This window comes from Neophocaena asiaeorientalis, unplaced genomic scaffold (assembly GCF_003031525.2).
Source record: "Neophocaena asiaeorientalis asiaeorientalis breed wild unplaced genomic scaffold, Neophocaena_asiaeorientalis_V1.1 scaffold218, whole genome shotgun sequence".
Classification (NCBI taxonomy): domain Eukaryota; kingdom Metazoa; phylum Chordata; class Mammalia; order Artiodactyla; family Phocoenidae; genus Neophocaena; species Neophocaena asiaeorientalis.
Genome location: NW_020172818.1, coordinates 12,740,334 through 12,758,953, shown reverse-complemented (window position 1 = coordinate 12,758,953; position 18,620 = coordinate 12,740,334). Strand labels below are relative to the sequence as shown.

The 18,620-nt window shown below is 50.5% G+C and overlaps 1 protein-coding gene across 1 annotated transcript in view; it reads left to right on the top strand.

The window, feature by feature from the left end:
- JAKMIP1 (janus kinase and microtubule interacting protein 1) overlaps positions 1-16,730 on the top strand; it is a 72,008-nt gene extending 55,278 nt beyond the window's left edge. The window contains exons 18-20 of the mRNA XM_024741806.1: positions 2,552-2,755; positions 14,008-14,073; positions 16,680-16,730. Of these exons, the coding sequence (XP_024597574.1) occupies positions 2,552-2,755; positions 14,008-14,073; positions 16,680-16,730 (321 nt within the window). The remainder of the gene's footprint in view (positions 1-2,551; positions 2,756-14,007; positions 14,074-16,679) is intronic.
- Positions 16,731-18,620: the final 1,890 nt, after the last annotated feature.

Sequence of the window (18,620 nt, the reverse complement as noted above, 5' to 3'; positions counted from 1 at the left end):
AAACTTTCTGCTTATTAATATTTCTTATTAATATTTATTGATGCTCAAAGCCCAGAGCAAGTTTTCCCGTAAATAGCAAAAAGAGACAGTCACAGAGGAACAAAGGTAAAGCAATGAGTGGAGGGTGGGTGGTGATCCGAACAAGAATTACTTGTTGTGAGGTCCTGTGCAGCATTGCGCCTGGGTCACAGAACTGGTTCTGGACTTACTGGTGATGAACATGAGGTGGGACCATGCTCAGGTTCATATGGCTTTGAGGGGGCATTTCTAGGATGTCCCCACAGCAGAGCGCACTTGGAGTTCAACACCGCTCTTGCAGGAAGAAGCAGTGAGTATATAGAGTCTGGAGCAAGGCTTTGCTCAGATCATTTGTAGCTGAAATCATTTTACAAAGTGGGTTTGTACCTGAGCAATGCAGAATCAATAACTAAAAATCCCCGTCTCCATGAAGACAGAGAGTAGGACGCTGGGCTTAGCACAGGTGGGAGATTCTGGACTTGAAGGCTGGTCCACCTCACTGCGACCCTTGAGCCTTTGTGTCCAGGCTCTGAGGCTTGAATCCCCATGGCAGGGGGCAGCAGATGGAGAAGGTCAGGATGGTTTGAGCCTCATCAAGAAGTGGCATTATCCCATTCAGTTCTTACTTCTGGGCACGTGCTGTTAAGGGCAATTTAGAAATGAAAACATACTCATCCTTTTCTTCCCTCTTTCACTTTTTTGGGTTTTCCTTGATTCTGTCCATTCTCCGTCCTTTTGCAAGCGTCCTTTGCCACTGCACTATACACCACCTCTGTCCTTCCCTGGCTTCCCCAGAAGGTTCTGAGGGATATGATTTCGGGAGATAACGTAGAAACGTACGGCCCCAAAAGGAGGGAGAGGCTGCCGGAGAGTACGTTTGGAAAACTCTGAGGACTTCTTGGGTCCTAAAGGATGGGCTGAGACTTCAAGAGGAACAGAGCAAGCCATGTCCAAGTTCAGTGGTTCTTGGGGCCCTCTTTCAAGGGGCATCTTGCAAGACGGGTGTTTCCCAACTCACTTTGGAAAACTTGGTGTCCGCCTTCGGCTCTCTAAGTGCCATGTGCAGAAAGGCCCTGGGGGACCCTGAGTCCAGGTTCCACAGAGGAGGTCCCTGGGTGTGCTGATCCTGCCACTGGGTAGAAATGACATTCTTACCCAAAGAATATTCCAAAGCCTCAAGTGGGCTTTCAGGTACATGACGAGATTGGAGCTGTGATCAGCGCTCGGCTGGTCTGAACGGTCAGGGAAGAAAAATCTCCAGAGGGTGGCAGTGCCGTGGCCGCGGGCAGAAGGGAGGACAGCAGGTGCCAAAGTCACACCTGTGTTCCTTTGTCGTTGAGCTGAGTGAGATGGTGCAAGGCCACAGTGGAGCTTCCGGAATTGGATGGTGGGGTCCTGGCTGGAAGCTGGCCACGTGCGGGTCTCCTAGGAGCCCAGCTGCTGCAGGGGGAGGGGGCAGCCAGCAGGCACAGGCAAGCTCCGGCTCCATGTGGATCCCTTGGCTGTGTCAGTGGACAGATTCCCACCTTCTAGTTTCCCAGGGGTGATGACTAGGGTCAGGAGAGGGGAATTTGATGCCTGCTGGCTAAGATTGGTCTGATGGGCCTGGAATTCCCTTGGGGGGAGGCTAGCACAGCCATGCTGAAGCCGGGGAGGCTGCAGGAGCAGGTGACCACAGGCACAGAGGGCCACCCGTGTTGACCCACTGCTTCAAACTTCCTTCTGCGTCTTCATAGCAATTTCCATTAAAACGGGTGATTGGTCTATAGCGTCTTTGGAAGAGAAAGAGCTGTTCCTAGCAAGGGACGTGGGTGGGGATTTAGGATGGCAGAGAAGGAGATACTTCTCTCTTTTGTCCCTAGATATTCCCATGAGGTAAATGTATTTAAGTGTCTCGCCGTGAGGCTGAAAAGAAATGACTTCCTCTCATGATGAAAACTCTGAGCTTTCACAAGGATCTCCTCCCCTGGCTACTAATCTCTCATGTGCTCTGCTAACCAGGGGTGTCTTGCTTTTCAGGGGGAGGAGAGAGCAATGAGGACACTGTCCCCATTTGCTTGGGGTTGAAATTGCTTTTCTAACTAGGCAGCTGAATGCCAAGTGCGTGCCATTTGGGACACATTTTCCACGCTACTCGAGATAAAGGGGAGATTTGTTCCCAAGCTGGGGGCAGTGAATTGGAAGCCAAAGACAAAAATAAAGACCCGTTGAGTCAAACCTCTCTTTGAATCACACATCTTAAGGGGCGGTTACGACTATTTCTTCTCATTGCCCTAGTCCCCTCCTGTACAGAGCACGGTGTCTTGATTGAACAGAGTTAAGAAGGGTTCTCAAAACCGTGTGCACAGGGCTGAAAGGGGCTCCCTCGCCCCCATGCCCACCCCCGAGGCCGCTGGCCGCTCTGCTCGGCCCCTGCATGCCTCCCCTCCCTGCCCAAGATCCCCCAGCTGGGTCTCGCTCGGCTGCAGTGTCCTAGGGGTTCCCGTCTACCCACCTGTGACCTCCCACTGTCTGTGTGATTTGGGCCGCTCAGAAAATCCAGGAGCTGGAGGCCACGCTGTACGACGCGCTGCAGCAGGAGCCGGGGCGGCGGGCCAGCGAGGCGCTGAGCGAGGGCCAGCGGGAGGACCTGCAGGCCGCCGTGGAGAAGCTGCGCAGGCAAATCCTGCGGCAGAGCCGGGAGTTTGACAGCCAGATCCTGCGGGAGCGCATGGAGTTGCTGCAGCAGGCCCAGCAGGTAGGGGCAGGGGCCCGGCTGGGCGCCACTGGCCACCACTGGCCACCATCCCCGCTCCTCCACCCCTCCTGTCCCCTGTCGGCACACTGACACCTCTGACGGACACGGTCGATGGAGAGCTAGCAGGAAATCAAGTTTCCGTGAAGCAGGGAGGTCTTCCCGTGGACGCCCTCATAGCCCACAGGTGAATCCTCAGTGATGGGGAGACGCGGGGCTCTCGGGCCCACTATACCGCCAACTGTTTCTAATCACACACTTAAACAACACAGTCCCCGGCCCAGCTAAATGGTAACACAAACCAAAGCAAGGCGTCCCCTCTTCCTCCAGCATTTGTGTTCTGTTTAAACTCAGGTTCTTGTAACCAGGAGGCGCGGGCTGGACGGTTTGCTTTGGGGCTGATCTTGTGATGACGGCTACTTTGAGGACTGGACCTGTAGGCTGTATTAGTTGTTACCTCTGTATTCCTAAATGTGTTTGGGGTCCTGTGCGAACGTCATGTGCTGCCCAGCGCACGGGGACCAGCTTCCCAGGACTCGTGAGGGGGACAAAGGTGAGGATGCAGCAGTAGCTCTGGCATTCATTGGGCACGCACTGTTTTAGATCCTTTACCTCACGGCACTCCTGCAGGTGGGATGATTATGTCCATTTTATGTCCATTTTCCTGGTGAGAAAACTGAGGCTCAGGAAGGTTTACTCACGTGCCTAAAGGTCACACAGCTCATAAGGAATCCTGTCTGTGAGGAAGGATCTAGATAACCAGTGGGGGTCGGTGTCACAGAAGGAGAGAGACAGAGACAGAGAATTGGAAGAAGGAGCAGGTAGAGAGCTGTGTCCGAAGCAGCAGAAGCCCCCATTAGGACTGAGAAGCAAAGATCCCTGGTGGGTTTGGAAGGGGTGTGGGGGGCACAGCCGACTGCATTCGGTTGAGGACTGAAAGGGCCGTGATGAAGGGGGAAAGGGTAACTGGAGGTTATGACGGCAAACTCTTCATTACACACTGGATTTGGGTGAAAGGACTTCGGGCATCCCCCACGACCCTCCACCTGGGCTCCCACACTGCCCCGTCTGTGCCAGTGTGATCTGCTCGCCAGCTCCTGAGTGACCTGGCTCTGATGGGCATAGCTCCTGAGCTGGTATGATGTCTGGCACATGCTAGGAATGCTGGGGACACCAGGAGGGAGAGGATGGAGATGGAGGGGAGAGAAGGGAAAAGCATGGAGGGGGTGTGACAAGGGCACTGTCACTGAACCATCTCTGTTATGGTCACATCGCTAGTGAAAAGTCCCCTGAGGTGGCCGCACCCCAGCGGGACAGATCCCGAGCATCTAGCGTGACTGGGGCTCTTCAGTCGGTGCACACAAAGTGCTGGGGGTATGGGGAGGTTCCTTCCCAGGGCAAGCTGTGAAGGTCCCGATGGAGGGCCCAGCTGAGCCAGGTTTTGAAGGTAAATAGGAAGAAGCCAGGTGGCCATTGGGGGAGCAGTGTTTCAGGCAGCAGCAGAGCAGGGGTGGTCAGTTGGAGTAGCAGTGGCTTAAAAAACAGACCCTGGGACAAGACAGCCTGGCTTTGAACCCTGTTTTCCCACTTATTGGCTGTGTGGCTTTGGACAAGTGACTTAACCTCTCTGGGTCTCACTTTCCTGAGATGGTAATAATGTCTACTCACTGGGATGCTGTAAGGTTTAAGTGAACTATTACATGGAAAGTGCTCTCAGTAAGTGTAGGCAGCGTTATTATTGCCAAGTGTAGGCTGTGAGTAGGTGTAGCAGGACCAGGGCCAGACCAGGCTAAGAGCTGGATGCTGGATTAGCTAATGCCCAGCACTGGGTGTCATTTGCAGGACTTGCCAACTGAGTGTGAATGAAGGGGTTGATTTCACATTCAGCAAATCCAGCTCAAAGCAGAGCATTTGTGTATTTGAACCAAAAAGTCATTACCCACCTGAGGATCCAGATCTCACGAAGGTGCTGGTTATAGTCTAAGTCCAAAAAGTGTGATGGGTGGGCCAGTGAGCACACCCTAAACACAAAGGGCAATGCCACATGTGGCCGTGACTCCCTGAAAAGCACCATGTCCCACATACTAAGAGAAAAAGGGACTCAGGTGATTAAAAAAAAAACAGCAGAAAGCAAGCCATGCTGGCTGTGTGGTCGATTGAGGACTAGTCTCCCTTAAAGAAGAAAATCATTTAAAATACAAGTGTTTCAGAGTGTTTGTGTAAGATCGTATGGGACCAATCACTTCCTTTTACATTTCTCTTGACCTACCTAGTAAATGGCATGTACCTAAGCATAGGGAAAGTTGACTAAGAGCTTGACCCAGGGCTGGGAGCTGCTTTTCCTTTATCTCTGGAACATTTTCAAATCAGTTGAGAATTCTGCTGAGGGTAAATGGTAGATACCCTTCCTCCCACCGAAAATGCCCTCACTCTCATTAATATACACTGATAGGCGTCTGTCAGCCAATACCAATGACAGATGATATATCACTCTGAGGCATTAGTGAGGTAGGACATGCAAATCAGTTAGTGAGTGCCTGGTGCCTGGGAGGTGTCTAGTAAAAGGAGGACTCTCTTTATATAATTACAAACGTGGATGTTGACACCCGAGGCCGCGTTGTGTTCTGTCCACCCTGGCTACTCAAAGTGTGGTCCATGGAGCATCTCCTGGGAGCTCTTAGAAATGCAGACTCTCAGGGCCCATCCCAGACCTACTGAATAGGATTCTGTGTCTACAAGATTCCCAGGAGATTTCTGTGCAAGTTAAGTTGTTAAATGCTAGTTAGTCTGAGAGATACATGGCTGTGAGTTAGAGAGGGGTGTAAGTGTCTGTATTAGTTTACTTGGGCTGCCATAACAAAATACTACAGACTGCATGGCTTAAACAACAGAGGCTAGATGTCCAAAATCAAGGCCTGGCTGATTGGGTTGCTGGTGAAGGCTCTTTTCCTGGTTTGCAGACGGCCACCTTCTCTCTGTGACCCCCACATGGCAAGGGGGATGCGGGGGGGGGCAGATTGGGGCAAAGATGGGAGGGAGAGAGATTGTCCTTTTGTTATAACACCACCAATCCTACCAGATTAAGGTCCCACCTATGACCTTATTAGGGCTTCAACATAAGAATTTAGAGGGGTCACAATTCAGTCCGTAGCAGGTTTCCCGTTACATTTTTGGCTTTGTAAGGAAATGAGTTCTCATGCCTTCTTCCCTGACTCAACTCAGGTGAGCCCCTCCTCCATCACATCATGCCACAGCATCCAGGGGAAAAGGTTCCACCTCCTCCCTTCTCTGGGCTCAGCTCCGGAACTGTCAGCAAGGCAACGCCCTCCTGGCCTCCTGTTCGTTCTTCGTGGGTGGTTCGGAGCAGCTCTAGCTCCAGGCTTTGTCTTAAGGGTCCTGTGTCACCCTGTAGGCAGAAATGCTTGGCCAAACTCTCCCAGTGTGGCACAGATGTAACCGATGATGCCATGACGTTCACAGATTCTTGCTCCCCGCTCTCCCAGCCCAGCATCACACGTGTAATAGCAGCAGGAAGCAGGAGCCCCAGCCAGCATCTCGGTGCCTTTGCAAAAGATGCTCGGAGTTCAGAGTACATCTGTTTTACTGGGTGTTTCCTTTAAAGGAATGGGCTGGATTTGGTTCATCCAGGTGGTGCCTGGGTAGAGAGACTTTCCTTACAACGAGCCCCATGACAGCATGATGCTGGGGACAGAGAGACCCTCCTGTCTCGAGCTTTCATTCAACAGCGTATCACTGGGCACCAATTATGTGCTGGGCACAGGTCTGGCCGCTGGAGATGGAGCAGTGGGCAAAGTTCCTGCTTTCCTGGGGGGTGTCTTTCCATATCTCACTGGGGGGAAACAGGCAGCATGCGTGTAGATATCAGAAACGGTGAGACTTGAGGCTAAAATGATGTGAGAGGTGAGCCATTCAGCTATTTGAAGAGAGAACAGCAAGTACAAAGGCCCTGAGGTGGGAACAGGCTTATTATGCTGGAGAAAATGTTTACATTGTTCATCAGCTGTAGTTTTCAAAAGCAGTTCCCACCACATACAGGATTTTTAAAAGAGACCATCAACCCGAAACAATAGTTGTAATGAGCATTGTGAAAACCCCAGTTTGTAGAGTATCACATGACTTGTAAAACTCTTGGCTATCTAAGTGTTAGACCCAGTTTAATGGATGGGAAACAGAGGCCCAGGGGCCAAAACAACTTGATTAAGGCCAACCCGCCTTTAGGAAGCAGTGGCCATTCCACTAGGGGCCAGTTCTGAGTTCACGTCATACTAATTCCCTGAGGTTTGCTACTTGTTTTTGGCGAGTGTTTGTCCTGAATTCGATAGAGTCTCCAGAAATCTGGCATTAAAAAAAAAAATAATTTTGAAGAAGCTACATTTCCAGTGGGAGAAGGGCGTTAGGAGCCTGAGAATTTCAAACGTGCATCCAGTGATTTATTTTCCCTCCAGGAACATAAAAAACAGCATGTTAAAGCTACGAATGGAGAGCTACGATGTGGCATTAGTAGCACAGGGTCTTGGGTCAGACAGGTCTGGATTCAAATCCCCCCGGCCCCGCCCAGCGTGACCTGAGACAAGGTACTTCAGCTCTGTGAGCCTCGGGTGGGTGTCCCCATCTGCAGAATGGGGACACTGCCAGCACACATCTCAAGGGTTGAGGTCAATGGAGAATTTCTGTGAAGCGTTTGGAAGAGAACCCACCATGAATTAAGCCCTGGACGGGTGTCAGCTCCTACCCGCTGCCCTGGGCCTTTCCCACCCAGCCTGGCCTCCGCTGCACGTTCTGTCACTCACAGTAACGAGACCCCTGCTGGGGTCCCCAGCACACGCTGATCAGGCAAGTGTGGTCCAGGCTGTGCTCCAGGACTGGGAAGAGGGAGAGTGAGATGCCCTTGGCCTTGTGGAGCTCACACCTGGTATAGTGAACACAGAGGCAGGCCCTGGGCAGGGGGTGGCCGTGACGGGGGTTGGGGGGTGCTGGGAGAGACCTGCTGGTGGGGGGACCTGAGGGTAGGAAGGAATGGGCCCTGCCCCAAACCCCCCAAGTCTTCCCTTCATTCTTGGAAGAAGATCCCAGGTGCGTGCGCTCTGGCCCCGTGTCACCCCAGCCCTTGGGCCCAGATCCAGCCTTGCATCTGCTGTCCCCCTGCTGGGGACACATTCCTCAAATGTCACCCGGCTGCCCCATGGCCTTGCTTAACCAGCTGCTCCCCTGATTGACTTTTCTTCCTGTCACTTCTCACTACCTGGTCTTTGCTGACTGACTGTCTCCCCACGAGGCTCTGAGGGCAGGGGAGCTGCTGTGTCCCAGTGCCCAGAACAATGCTGAGTGCAAGCACGGCACAGAGGCACAACACAGCACGCACAACACACAGCGCACACAACACAACACAGCACAGCACACGCAATGCACAACACAGTACATATAACACACAACACACACAGCACACACAACACAACACAGCACAGCACACGCAATGCACAACACAGTACATATAACACACAACACACACAGCACACACAACACAACACAGCACAGCACACGCAATGCACAACACAGTACATATAACACACAACACACACAGCACACACAACACAGCACACACACAACACGGCACAGCACACACAATGCACAACATAATACATATAACACACAACACACACAGCACACACAACACAACACAGCACACACACACAACACGGCACAGCACACACAATGCACAACACAATACATATAACACACAACACACACAGCACAGCACAGCACACACACACAACACGGCACAGCACACACAATGCACAACACAGTACATATAACACACAGCACACACAGCACAGCATACGCAACACAACACAGCACAGCACACACAATGCACAACACAATACATATAACACACAACTCACAGCACACACAACACAGCACACACAACACAACACAGCACACACACACAACACGGCACAGCACATGCAATGCACAACACAGTACATATAACACACAGCACACACAGCACACACAACACAACACAGCACAGCACACACAACACGGCACAGCACACACAATGCACAACACAGTACATATAACGCACAGCACACACAGCACACACAACACAACCCAGCACAGCACACACAACACGGCACAGCACACGCAATGCACAACACAGTACATATAACGCACAGCACACACAGCACACACAACACAACCCAGCACAGCACACACAACACGGCACAGCACACGCAATGCACAACACAGTACATATAACGCACAGCACACACAGCACACACAACACAACCCAGCACAGCACACACAACACGGCACAGCACACGCAATGCACAACACAGTACATATAACGCACAGCACACACAGCACACACAACACAACCCAGCACAGCACACACAACACGGCACAGCACACGCAATGCACAACACAGTACATATAACGCACAGCACACACAGCACACACAACACAACCCAGCACAGCACACACAACACGGCACAGCACACGCAATGCACAACACAGTACATATAACGCACAGCACACACAGCACACACAACACAACCCAGCACAGCACACACAACACGGCACAGCACACGCAATGCACAACACAGTACATATAACGCACAGCACACACAGCACACACAACACAACCCAGCACAGCACACACAACACGGCACAGCACACGCAATGCACAACACAGTACATATAACGCACAGCACACACAGCACACACAACACAACCCAGCACAGCACACACAACACGGCACAGCACACGCAATGCACAACACAGTACATATAACGCACAGCACACACAGCACACACAACACAACCCAGCACAGCACACACAACACGGCACAGCACACGCAATGCACAACACAGTACATATAACGCACAGCACACACAGCACACACAACACAACCCAGCACAGCACACACAACACGGCCCAGCACACACAATGCACAACACAATACATATAACACACAACCCACAGCACACACAACACAACACAGCACAGCACTGCCAGGCATTCTGGCATCTGACCCAGCCTGGAGCACCAGCTGCCTGCGTTGATGGGAAGAATGCGTCCCAGTTTGCCCTGGATGGCCCCTGTCCGCTTTGCCTGCATTTGGCCCATGGGATGCAGTGATGTGACGTCATCAGCCTGGCCCCAGTGGGCATTTCAGTTTTCAAGCCCTATTAAGTAAGGGGAAAAGTGGGTGCAGGAAAAAAAATCAATCAGCCCATGGTACCTTTCCCAACAGAACGATTCTGCACGTTTGCAAAATGTTCTCCCGGCGTGAAGATTGGAATCGATCCACTCATAAACTTGCTTTGTCCTCTCCCTCCCCAGGCTTTATTCCTCAGCACCAGCTGGCCTGCACCACAGATATCTGCTGGGACCACAAGCAATTGCAGTACCACCCTCACCCCTCACTGCCCCTCCCTGCCAATCCATCCACTGCACCGCAGAAGCCTGCCTAACACAGTGTAGCACCACCCCTCCCCAAAGACCCTCCCTGGCTCCGCCGTGCCCAGAAGATGAAGTCCGGGTTGCTTAGCCTCACGCCCTGAGCCCCCTGGGCCCTGTGCTCACCTCTACAAATGCACTGGCTGCCTCTCTCACGAGCTTCTCCTGCTCCATGTCACACCATTTTCATTTGCAATTTTTCTAACATCTACATACCAGGCTCTGTTCTAGGTGCTGGGGATACAGCACTTGCTCTCATGAAGCTTATATTCCAGTGCAGGGAGACAGATCAGTGATGGCACATAGAAGGGGCTCCATAAATGTTGGTTCACTGATGGTCACACCAACCCTCTGAGTGGGAACCATTGATGCAGTTTCACAGGTGAGGTGAGTTCTCAGAGAGGGTAAGCAACTTGCCCAAGGTCACACAGCCAGGAAGTAGCAGAGCTGGAATGTGAACCCATGTCATGAGATGACAAAGCTCTTAAGCACTGCCCCTTCCAGCCTCCCATGACTGGATGGGAGACTGACCCTAGTTATTAAAAAAATTCAGGAAAGACTAGAATGAGAATCAGCTTCTCAGGCTGAGTTTTTTTAAATAAAAATATTTATTTACTTTTTTTTCACTTAATCTTTTAAAAAAATTTATATTGGGGCATAGTTGATTTACAATGTTGTATTAGTTTCAGGTGTACAGCAAAGTGATTCAGTTATACATATGCATATATCCATTTTTTTCAGATTCTTTTCCCATATAGGTTATTACAGAATATTGAGTAGAGTTCCCTGTGCTATACAGTAGATCCTTGTTGATGATCTATTACATATATATTAGAGTGTATATGTTAATCCCAAACTCCTAATTTATCCCCCCCCGCCATCTTTCCCTTTTGGTAACCGTAAGTTTGTTTTCAAAGTCTGTGGATCTGTTTCTCTTTTGTAAATAAGTGCAAAAAATGAGCAGAAGATCTAAATAGACATTTCTCCAAAGAAGACATACAGATGGTCAAAAAGCACGTGAAAGGATGCTTAACATCACTAATTATTAGAGAAATGCAAATCAAAACTACAATGAGGTATCACCTCACACTGGTCAGAATGGCCATCATTAAAAAGTCTACAAACAATAAATGCTGGAGAGGGTGTGGAGAAAAGGGAGCCCTCCTGCACTGTTAGTGGGAATGTAAATTGTACAGCCACTATGGAGAACTGTATGGAGGTTCCTCAAAAAAACTAAAAATAGAGCTACCATATGATCCAGCAATCCCACTCCTGGGCATAAATCCAGAGAAAACCATACTTTGAAAAGATACATGCACCCCAGTGTCTATTCATAGAAGCACTGTTTACAATAGCCAAGACACGGAAGCAACCTAAATGTCCATCAACTGATGAATGGATAAAGAAGATGTGGTACATATGTACAATGGAATATTACTCAGCCATAAAAAAGAATGAAATAATGCCATTTGCAGCAAGAAGGATGAACCTAGAGATTATCATACTAAGTCAGTCAGAGAAAAACAAATATCATATGATATCACTTATATTTGGAATCTAAAAAAAATGACACAAATGGACTCAGGCTGATTTTTAAAGCCCAGAAGTTGTTCCTGGGAGATTTTTGCAAATCCTTCGAAAGCTGTAAAGCATTGTCCTCCCTCCACGTGGCATTGTGATTTGCAAGGCACTTTCCCCCAGGTCCCCATTTCACCCCCAGGGTTACAGGGTCACTGTGCAGTTATTACAGAAGAGGCGTTCCACACAGAGATTATTTGATTACATGACTCTCCAAAGTCCACCCTCTGGTAAATTTGGGGCCCGGGATCCAAGCAAGGGTCTAGCCGAGTTCTGTGGTCATTCACAGATGCTCTCTGCCAGCCCGCCTTGCAAGGGGGTCTCTGGAGGGCAGTCACAGTCTCCCTCAGGTGGAAGAGAATTAGAAACATACTGAGTTTCTCGTCCTTTATAGAGCACGTAGTCTCTGCCGACTTTGCTGTAAGTACTTTGCACAGATTCACTTGCTAGATCCTCAGATGTGGGCAGCACTATTACCCCCAATTCACAGATAAGGAAACCAAGGCCAGAGAGGCTGAACTACTTGCCCAAGGTCACATATCTGAGAGCAGAAGTATTTTTCATCTCTCTTCCGTGCCAATCCATCTTCTGTTTTGCTGCCAGTGTGATCTTTCGAGAATCAAAATCTCATTATTTCCTTACTTGAAATCCTTCATGAGTTCTCCGTGACACCCCCAAATCTGCAAGTTCTTCATTGGGACATTCCAGACCCTCTGAGCTCTGCCCCCCCTGCACTCCCAGCTCCCTGCACACACACACAACATGCCTTCTGCCTGGAGTTCCCTTCCCTCTTTGGCGTCTGGAAAACCACAGTGGGCTGGGTTTTGTGTTTCCTCTGGACCCCCCAGCCCACACTTGCAACTCCTTACACCCCTCACTTCTGCTCAAGTGTGATCTTCCCTGAGCATCCATATGAAATAGCACCCCATTCCTTCCTTACCCCTGCTCGACTTTCTCCATGACATCTGTATTCATCCAGGGCACCATCTATGTATTTGTGTAATACCATTGTCTGAACCTGATGGGACCACAAACTCGAGGCCCCGGGCATGTTGAGCCATATTTGCCGAGTGGGTGAATGTGCCCACAGTGGTGGTTCTCAGAGTGGGGTCCCCCGACCAGCAGCGACCGCATCACCTGGGGACCTGTGGGGAATACAGCTTCTCAGGTCCCGCCCTGAACTGCTGAGTCAGAAACTCTGGGGAAGGGCTCCTGGGATCCGCAGGGCCTCCAGGTGATGTTGATCTGAGTTTGAGAATCTGGACAGAAGGCTTCTCCGGACTGATTCTTAATTCGGGCTGACCTGAGTCGCCGCCCTTCAGCCCGACAGCGTTCTCCAGAGGAGTGAGGTCTCCATGTACATTCAGGACTGGCAAGGCTGTAGCCAGCTAAGCAGCTGTCCAGGGGTATCAGCCCTTGAGGGGTATTGAAGTGCTACTGGACACATGACAATCTGGAAAAGGTTGTACTTGCCAGACCCCCTGGGTGGGGTGCTGTGTGGAACTGGGAGGAACAGACTGATAAACCACCGAGGCTTGGTGTGCACCCCTAGGGGCATTCGGCAGGCGCAGAGCCAGGTAGGTGACCAACCGTCCCTGTTTCCCCGGGACTGATGAGTTTCTCAGGACTCTGGACTTTCAGTGCTAAAACCAGGAAAGTCCCAGGCAAATGGGGACAGTTTGTCATCCTAAAACCTAGCACTACGTGGGCTTCTAAGAATCTGAGTGGATGCTACAGCCATGCCTACCACTGGCACTCATCTCTGCACCAGCTCTGAGGCTCCAGCTAAATAAATCTTGGACAAGTCATTTGGTGCTGCTTCAAATCCATGGTCTTTATTAACCTGCCCAAGGCACCTCCTTGTCTTGGTCAATCTTGATGTTTATGTTTTTAAAAGAGTACACGTTGTATAATTCCATTACGATGCATTTCAAGAACAGGCAAAATCAACTTTTAGTGACAGAGGTCAGAATAGAGTCCCATGGGGGCTTGAGGGAGCCTCCTGGGTGCTGGAGAAGCCCTCAGTCTTGATTCAGGGGGTGGAGAGACAGGCCTGCACACGTATAAAAGTTAGTCGAGCTGCCCACTTATTATTTGTATGTGTCACTGCTTATACGCCACACCACGATAAACAACGAAGAGTAAGGTTTGAACCTGGAAATTTTACTTTTTCTGATACAGAACTTAATGTGTTGCAGAGAATCCGAGAATTGGAGGATAAACTGGAGGTCCAGAAGCGACATCTGAAAGAGCTGGAGGAAAAGGTGAGTGGTGTGAGCTCAGACCATGCCCTGGGCTTCTCTCCATGAGTCGTTCACATGGAATATTCTCTTCTCCTGTCAGTTTCATGAAACCCAAGGAATGGGCTCTGTCTCCAGCCCTCCCTTTTCTGCCCATGTCCCCCAAACTGGCAGTCCAAGAAATAGGTAGCCCCATCAAGTACTTTTCTAGGGAAGAAAAGCGCAGTCCGGGGGCTTCCCTGGTGGCGCAGTGGTTGAGGGTCTGCCTGCCGATGCAGGGGGCGGGTTCGTGCCCCGGTCCGGGAAGATCCCACATGCCGCTGAGCGGCTGGGCCCGTGAGCCATGGCCGCTGAGCCTGCGCGTCCGGAGCCTGTGCTCCACAACGGGAGAGGCCACAACAGTGAGAGGCCCACGTACCGCAAAAAAAAAAAAAAAAAACAAAAGAAAAAAAAGAAAAGTACAGTCTGGGATCAACTTTGTGTGAGGGAGGAGGAGGGTGTCTATTTTTTTTTCCACCAAAGACCTTCAGGTGAACCCCTCTGACATCTGTGAGCCGTAAACCAGCCACAGACATTGGACTTATTCACCTTGAACGATATATATGCCAAAAACCAGTGAGCATTCTTAGAAGTCTCCTCCCTCCAGCGGGAAGTATGGCTGACACCCAGCCCCATTGTCTCTCTATGGCTATCACCATTTTAAGGGTGAGAACGCTGAGCCTGAGAAAGATTCAGACACTTGTCCATGATCCCACAGCTGGAGAGGGATACCCGGGGTCTCCAGGGATGTCACACCAGTGCCCCCGCCACACGGTGTTGGTCCAGATGGACAAATGAGTCCACACATGTGGCATCTTTGTCAGGGCACTTACCACTTCCTGTCCATCCACTAGCTCTTATTCATCTCTTTATCCAAGACAGTTCTTGCCACAGAATAGGGCATCATCAAATGTTTGCAGAATGAGTAATAGATGAGTAGAGAGAAAACCTAAAACTGCACGTTTTATATCGCAGAGGTATGCTCACATGTGGGAACAGGTGAAGGGCTCTGACCCCATTGGGGTGGTCCTCTGGGGACAACGTGCCTCAGGAAGCTTGAAGGGTGATGTGCCGTTACCCCGGGGAAGCAGATGGAGAAAGGGCATTTCTGGGCTTCAGGTATCTGAGGCTGGCCTTTGGAGAGAGGAAGCCGTCTCATTCCATGGACAGAGTGAGGCCAAAGTCACGAAAGCCACCAGAGAGCAGATTCAGGGCTATCTACAAATGGGATGACAGCCCACTCTGTCTAGAGGGAATCAAATACAATGGCCCAAAGAGACAGACCAGCTCTTCAGATGGTACACCAGCTTTCTCTCCTGGGAGTCAGCTATTACACGGGTTAATTCACCTTCCTGGCATCTTCCCATCTGCACCTGGAGCCCTGGGGCACAACCAGCAGCGGGGCGGCAGAGGCTCGTGGCTGGAGGATTTGTGCCAGTTCTCCTGTTGGCGCCCTGGAAATCCCATGGAAATTCGGTTTAAGCAGCTTCCTAGAGTCCCCATCTGCTGCATGCCATCCCCCCTCCCCAGCTTCCAAGGTTATTTTGAGGAGCTGAGGGGATCTCAAGGATACTTCAAGGATTTCCCCGCGGGCACTACTGGGCTGGGCTGGTCGAAAAATAACTCCAGCCACCATGGTCAGTGGTCAGGAACTCTGTCCCTGCCATACTCCACAGGCTGGTCTTGGCAAGGACCTCCCCTACCCCGGGCCTCAGTTTCCTCATGTAGAATATGAAGAGCTAGGTGATTCTAAATGCCCCTTCTAGCTCTAACTTCCAATGATTCTAAATTTTGTTTAAAATTTGGTGGCTGTCTGTTTGGATTTTCATTTTTTCAATAACAATTTAGGGGAGCTATTACCTTGATTTGGAAAAAAATAATGAATTCTTTTCAAAAGCCCTGGATAATGTCCAGACATGTTTCACCTAATCACCAGCAATTCTTTTTGAATAAAGCAAGTAATAAATAAACTAAGGGAAAAAACTCTACTCTCAAACTGACCTGTATAATTTTTCATTCCCTTAAAGCCATTTTTTTTCTGCAAATTTTTTCTTTTTAAAGTAGACTAATCAAACGGCACAAAAGATTTTAAACAGTGGAATCTCTTGGGAGAGTGGGCCCTGGCAGGGATGGTATAGGGGCCGGTCCGCAGGTCGGACTGGATGACCTGTGACCTGGGTGGAATCTTCCTTGATCCTTGTACGCATGTCATGCCTAGTCTTTGGTGGGACCATCAGCTATGACTACTGGAGAGGTCTTCCTCTATATATACTGTCCTGCCAGGTTCTTCAAGAAAGTCACACCTCTGCACCAAAAAGCCCTGGTCCATGGTGTACATCTCCCCTGTCTAAATTAGCCAGATATTTGGGGACTGTGTAGGGACAACCCACCCTGGGTGACACATCCCACAGGATGGGTTTCTCAGGTGAAATCCGCTCCTAAAGCCCACTGACTTCCTGTTTCTCTTTCTAAACCCAACCCCAGTGGCGTAGTTCTTGTGAAATGCTGTCATTGAGTTCCATACTACATATCTTACATCTTTTTTTCTTTTCTTTTTTTCCCCCTCATTTTCTTTTGGTCTTATTTTATAGTTTTTGTTCCTTTTTTTGTTTTTCTCACTAGCATTCATTCTGTGGCCTTGATGACGTCAGTGAGCCAGGAACTCGGGTTGGTATCCTTTCATTTTCACTGATAAAAATGATTTTTCTAAAAAAGGAGATTTCCTCCCAGCTCTGACTGTAACATTCCTTTAGGTGCTATGGAAGGTGGCCTTGTGGTAGATTGCTCCTGGTCAGGCTCACTGGCCCCGGGGCATCCGGGGGTCACTGGCGAGTTCCACCGCTGAGAGGAAGATCAGGGAGCTCTCTGTGAATAAGATTGGACAATGGGGACCTGGTTGTCCCCCTGTTGTATTTTATCTTGAAAAGGTGGTTGTGGCTTTTCCCAAAGGTTCTTTCTATTTTGGCTTTGGTTTTGGGTGCTCTCTATTGCCTGTGGGACACTAAATTCACCGTAGGGTCCAGACCAGGGTGGGCTTCTGGGATCAGGGGTCTGCAGGAGTAGCAGGCTGATGGGCAAGTCCATGACCCGCGTACAAAATGCCCAGGAAGCCTGTGTAAAGAGCCCACGCTCCTTGCCTCTCCCCCACCACCTGCCCTGGACCCCAGGCCTGGTTTTGATGCCATCCCGGCAGCTGGTCCTTCTCTGGATCATTGGACCCTGCGTGTCTCATCCTGAGTTCCTTCTTGGGCACCCAGGCCTCCCCCATTCTCCCTGTTCTGAGTGCCCACCATGGACTGGGGTCTGCCAGGGCCCCTAGAGTCTAGAATTCTGCTGCTGAGTTCAGCCCAGGTGAGGGCCCTGTGAATTCTGAGGATGCCCACAGCCTACTAGCCGCCTGGACCCCCAGGCTGAGCTCTGACACTTGTCCCTGCCTGATGTCCCTGTGGGCTCTTCCTTGGATCCTCTGTGCCCTGGTCCTAGGACAGCGCTTGGCACGTGGTTGATGCTCATTCCGTGGTTGTACAGCAAATAAAGGAATGATCCCAGGTCTGATCAGACTGGGAGTGGGGGTTGCCATAGTGGGTTGGGGGTGGGTGCTGGGAGACAGGCCATCTGAACCCTATTTCCTCGCTCCCTGGATTGTCAGGGAAGGTCCCTCAGTGGGCTCAGCTGAAGAGTTCAGGACAGTGATGGGAACAGGTGAGGGCAGGTAAGCCAGGGGCTTCCCCAGCCATTCTCCCCCTTGGTTCTTGTGTCATGTCAAATTATTTTTTAATTTTCCAGGATAGAAAAAGAGCTTATGGAATAAACTGAGTCCTATGGCAAACCCAACCCCACTCAAACCAAAATTCAACAGCAAAACAAGCTATTCCAAGCCCAGAAACTGAAACCAGAATTCACAGATACCACACGACAGCTTGAACGGGAGGCATTTAGGATCTATGGCTGGGTCCTGGCTGGGCCAAGCTGTAGGAGCTCTGCAAGGATGATGGGGAATTTGTCAAGCTCAGGGCCACATCCAAGTCCCCACTGTGGCACCTTCAAGAGCCCGAGGGGCAGAGACCTGAATACCAGGAAACTAAGTGCAATTACTAGAAATGGATTGATTGGAGAGCCACTGCACTGTCTGGGGACAGACTGCATCCTTGTCCCTGCACAGCATGCCTCCCCTAGCTGTGGTGTGTGTGCCCGGCTAGACACTGACTGTGTACATATGTCTCCATGAACTGTGCCGTGTGAATCCTGGAGTCTATCAGCCAGAGTGACTTGCAAATGTCCCTGTGATCTGAACCCGAAGTCAAGCCCCAGCCAACAAAACCCTCCAGATCTGTGTGCAGCTGAATTCAGCAGCTGTTGGCCAGAGAGAGAGGACTGGAGCCTCGCCCACTGTGGACGGTGGACCCCAGGACCTCAGATTTACAAGGGGGAAGCCACAGGCTCCATCACTCTTGAGGGTGAAAGTCCCAGAGCTTGACTGCACCTGGGCCATTGTAGATCAAGGATTGAGAGGTGGACAGCATCCCCGCCTA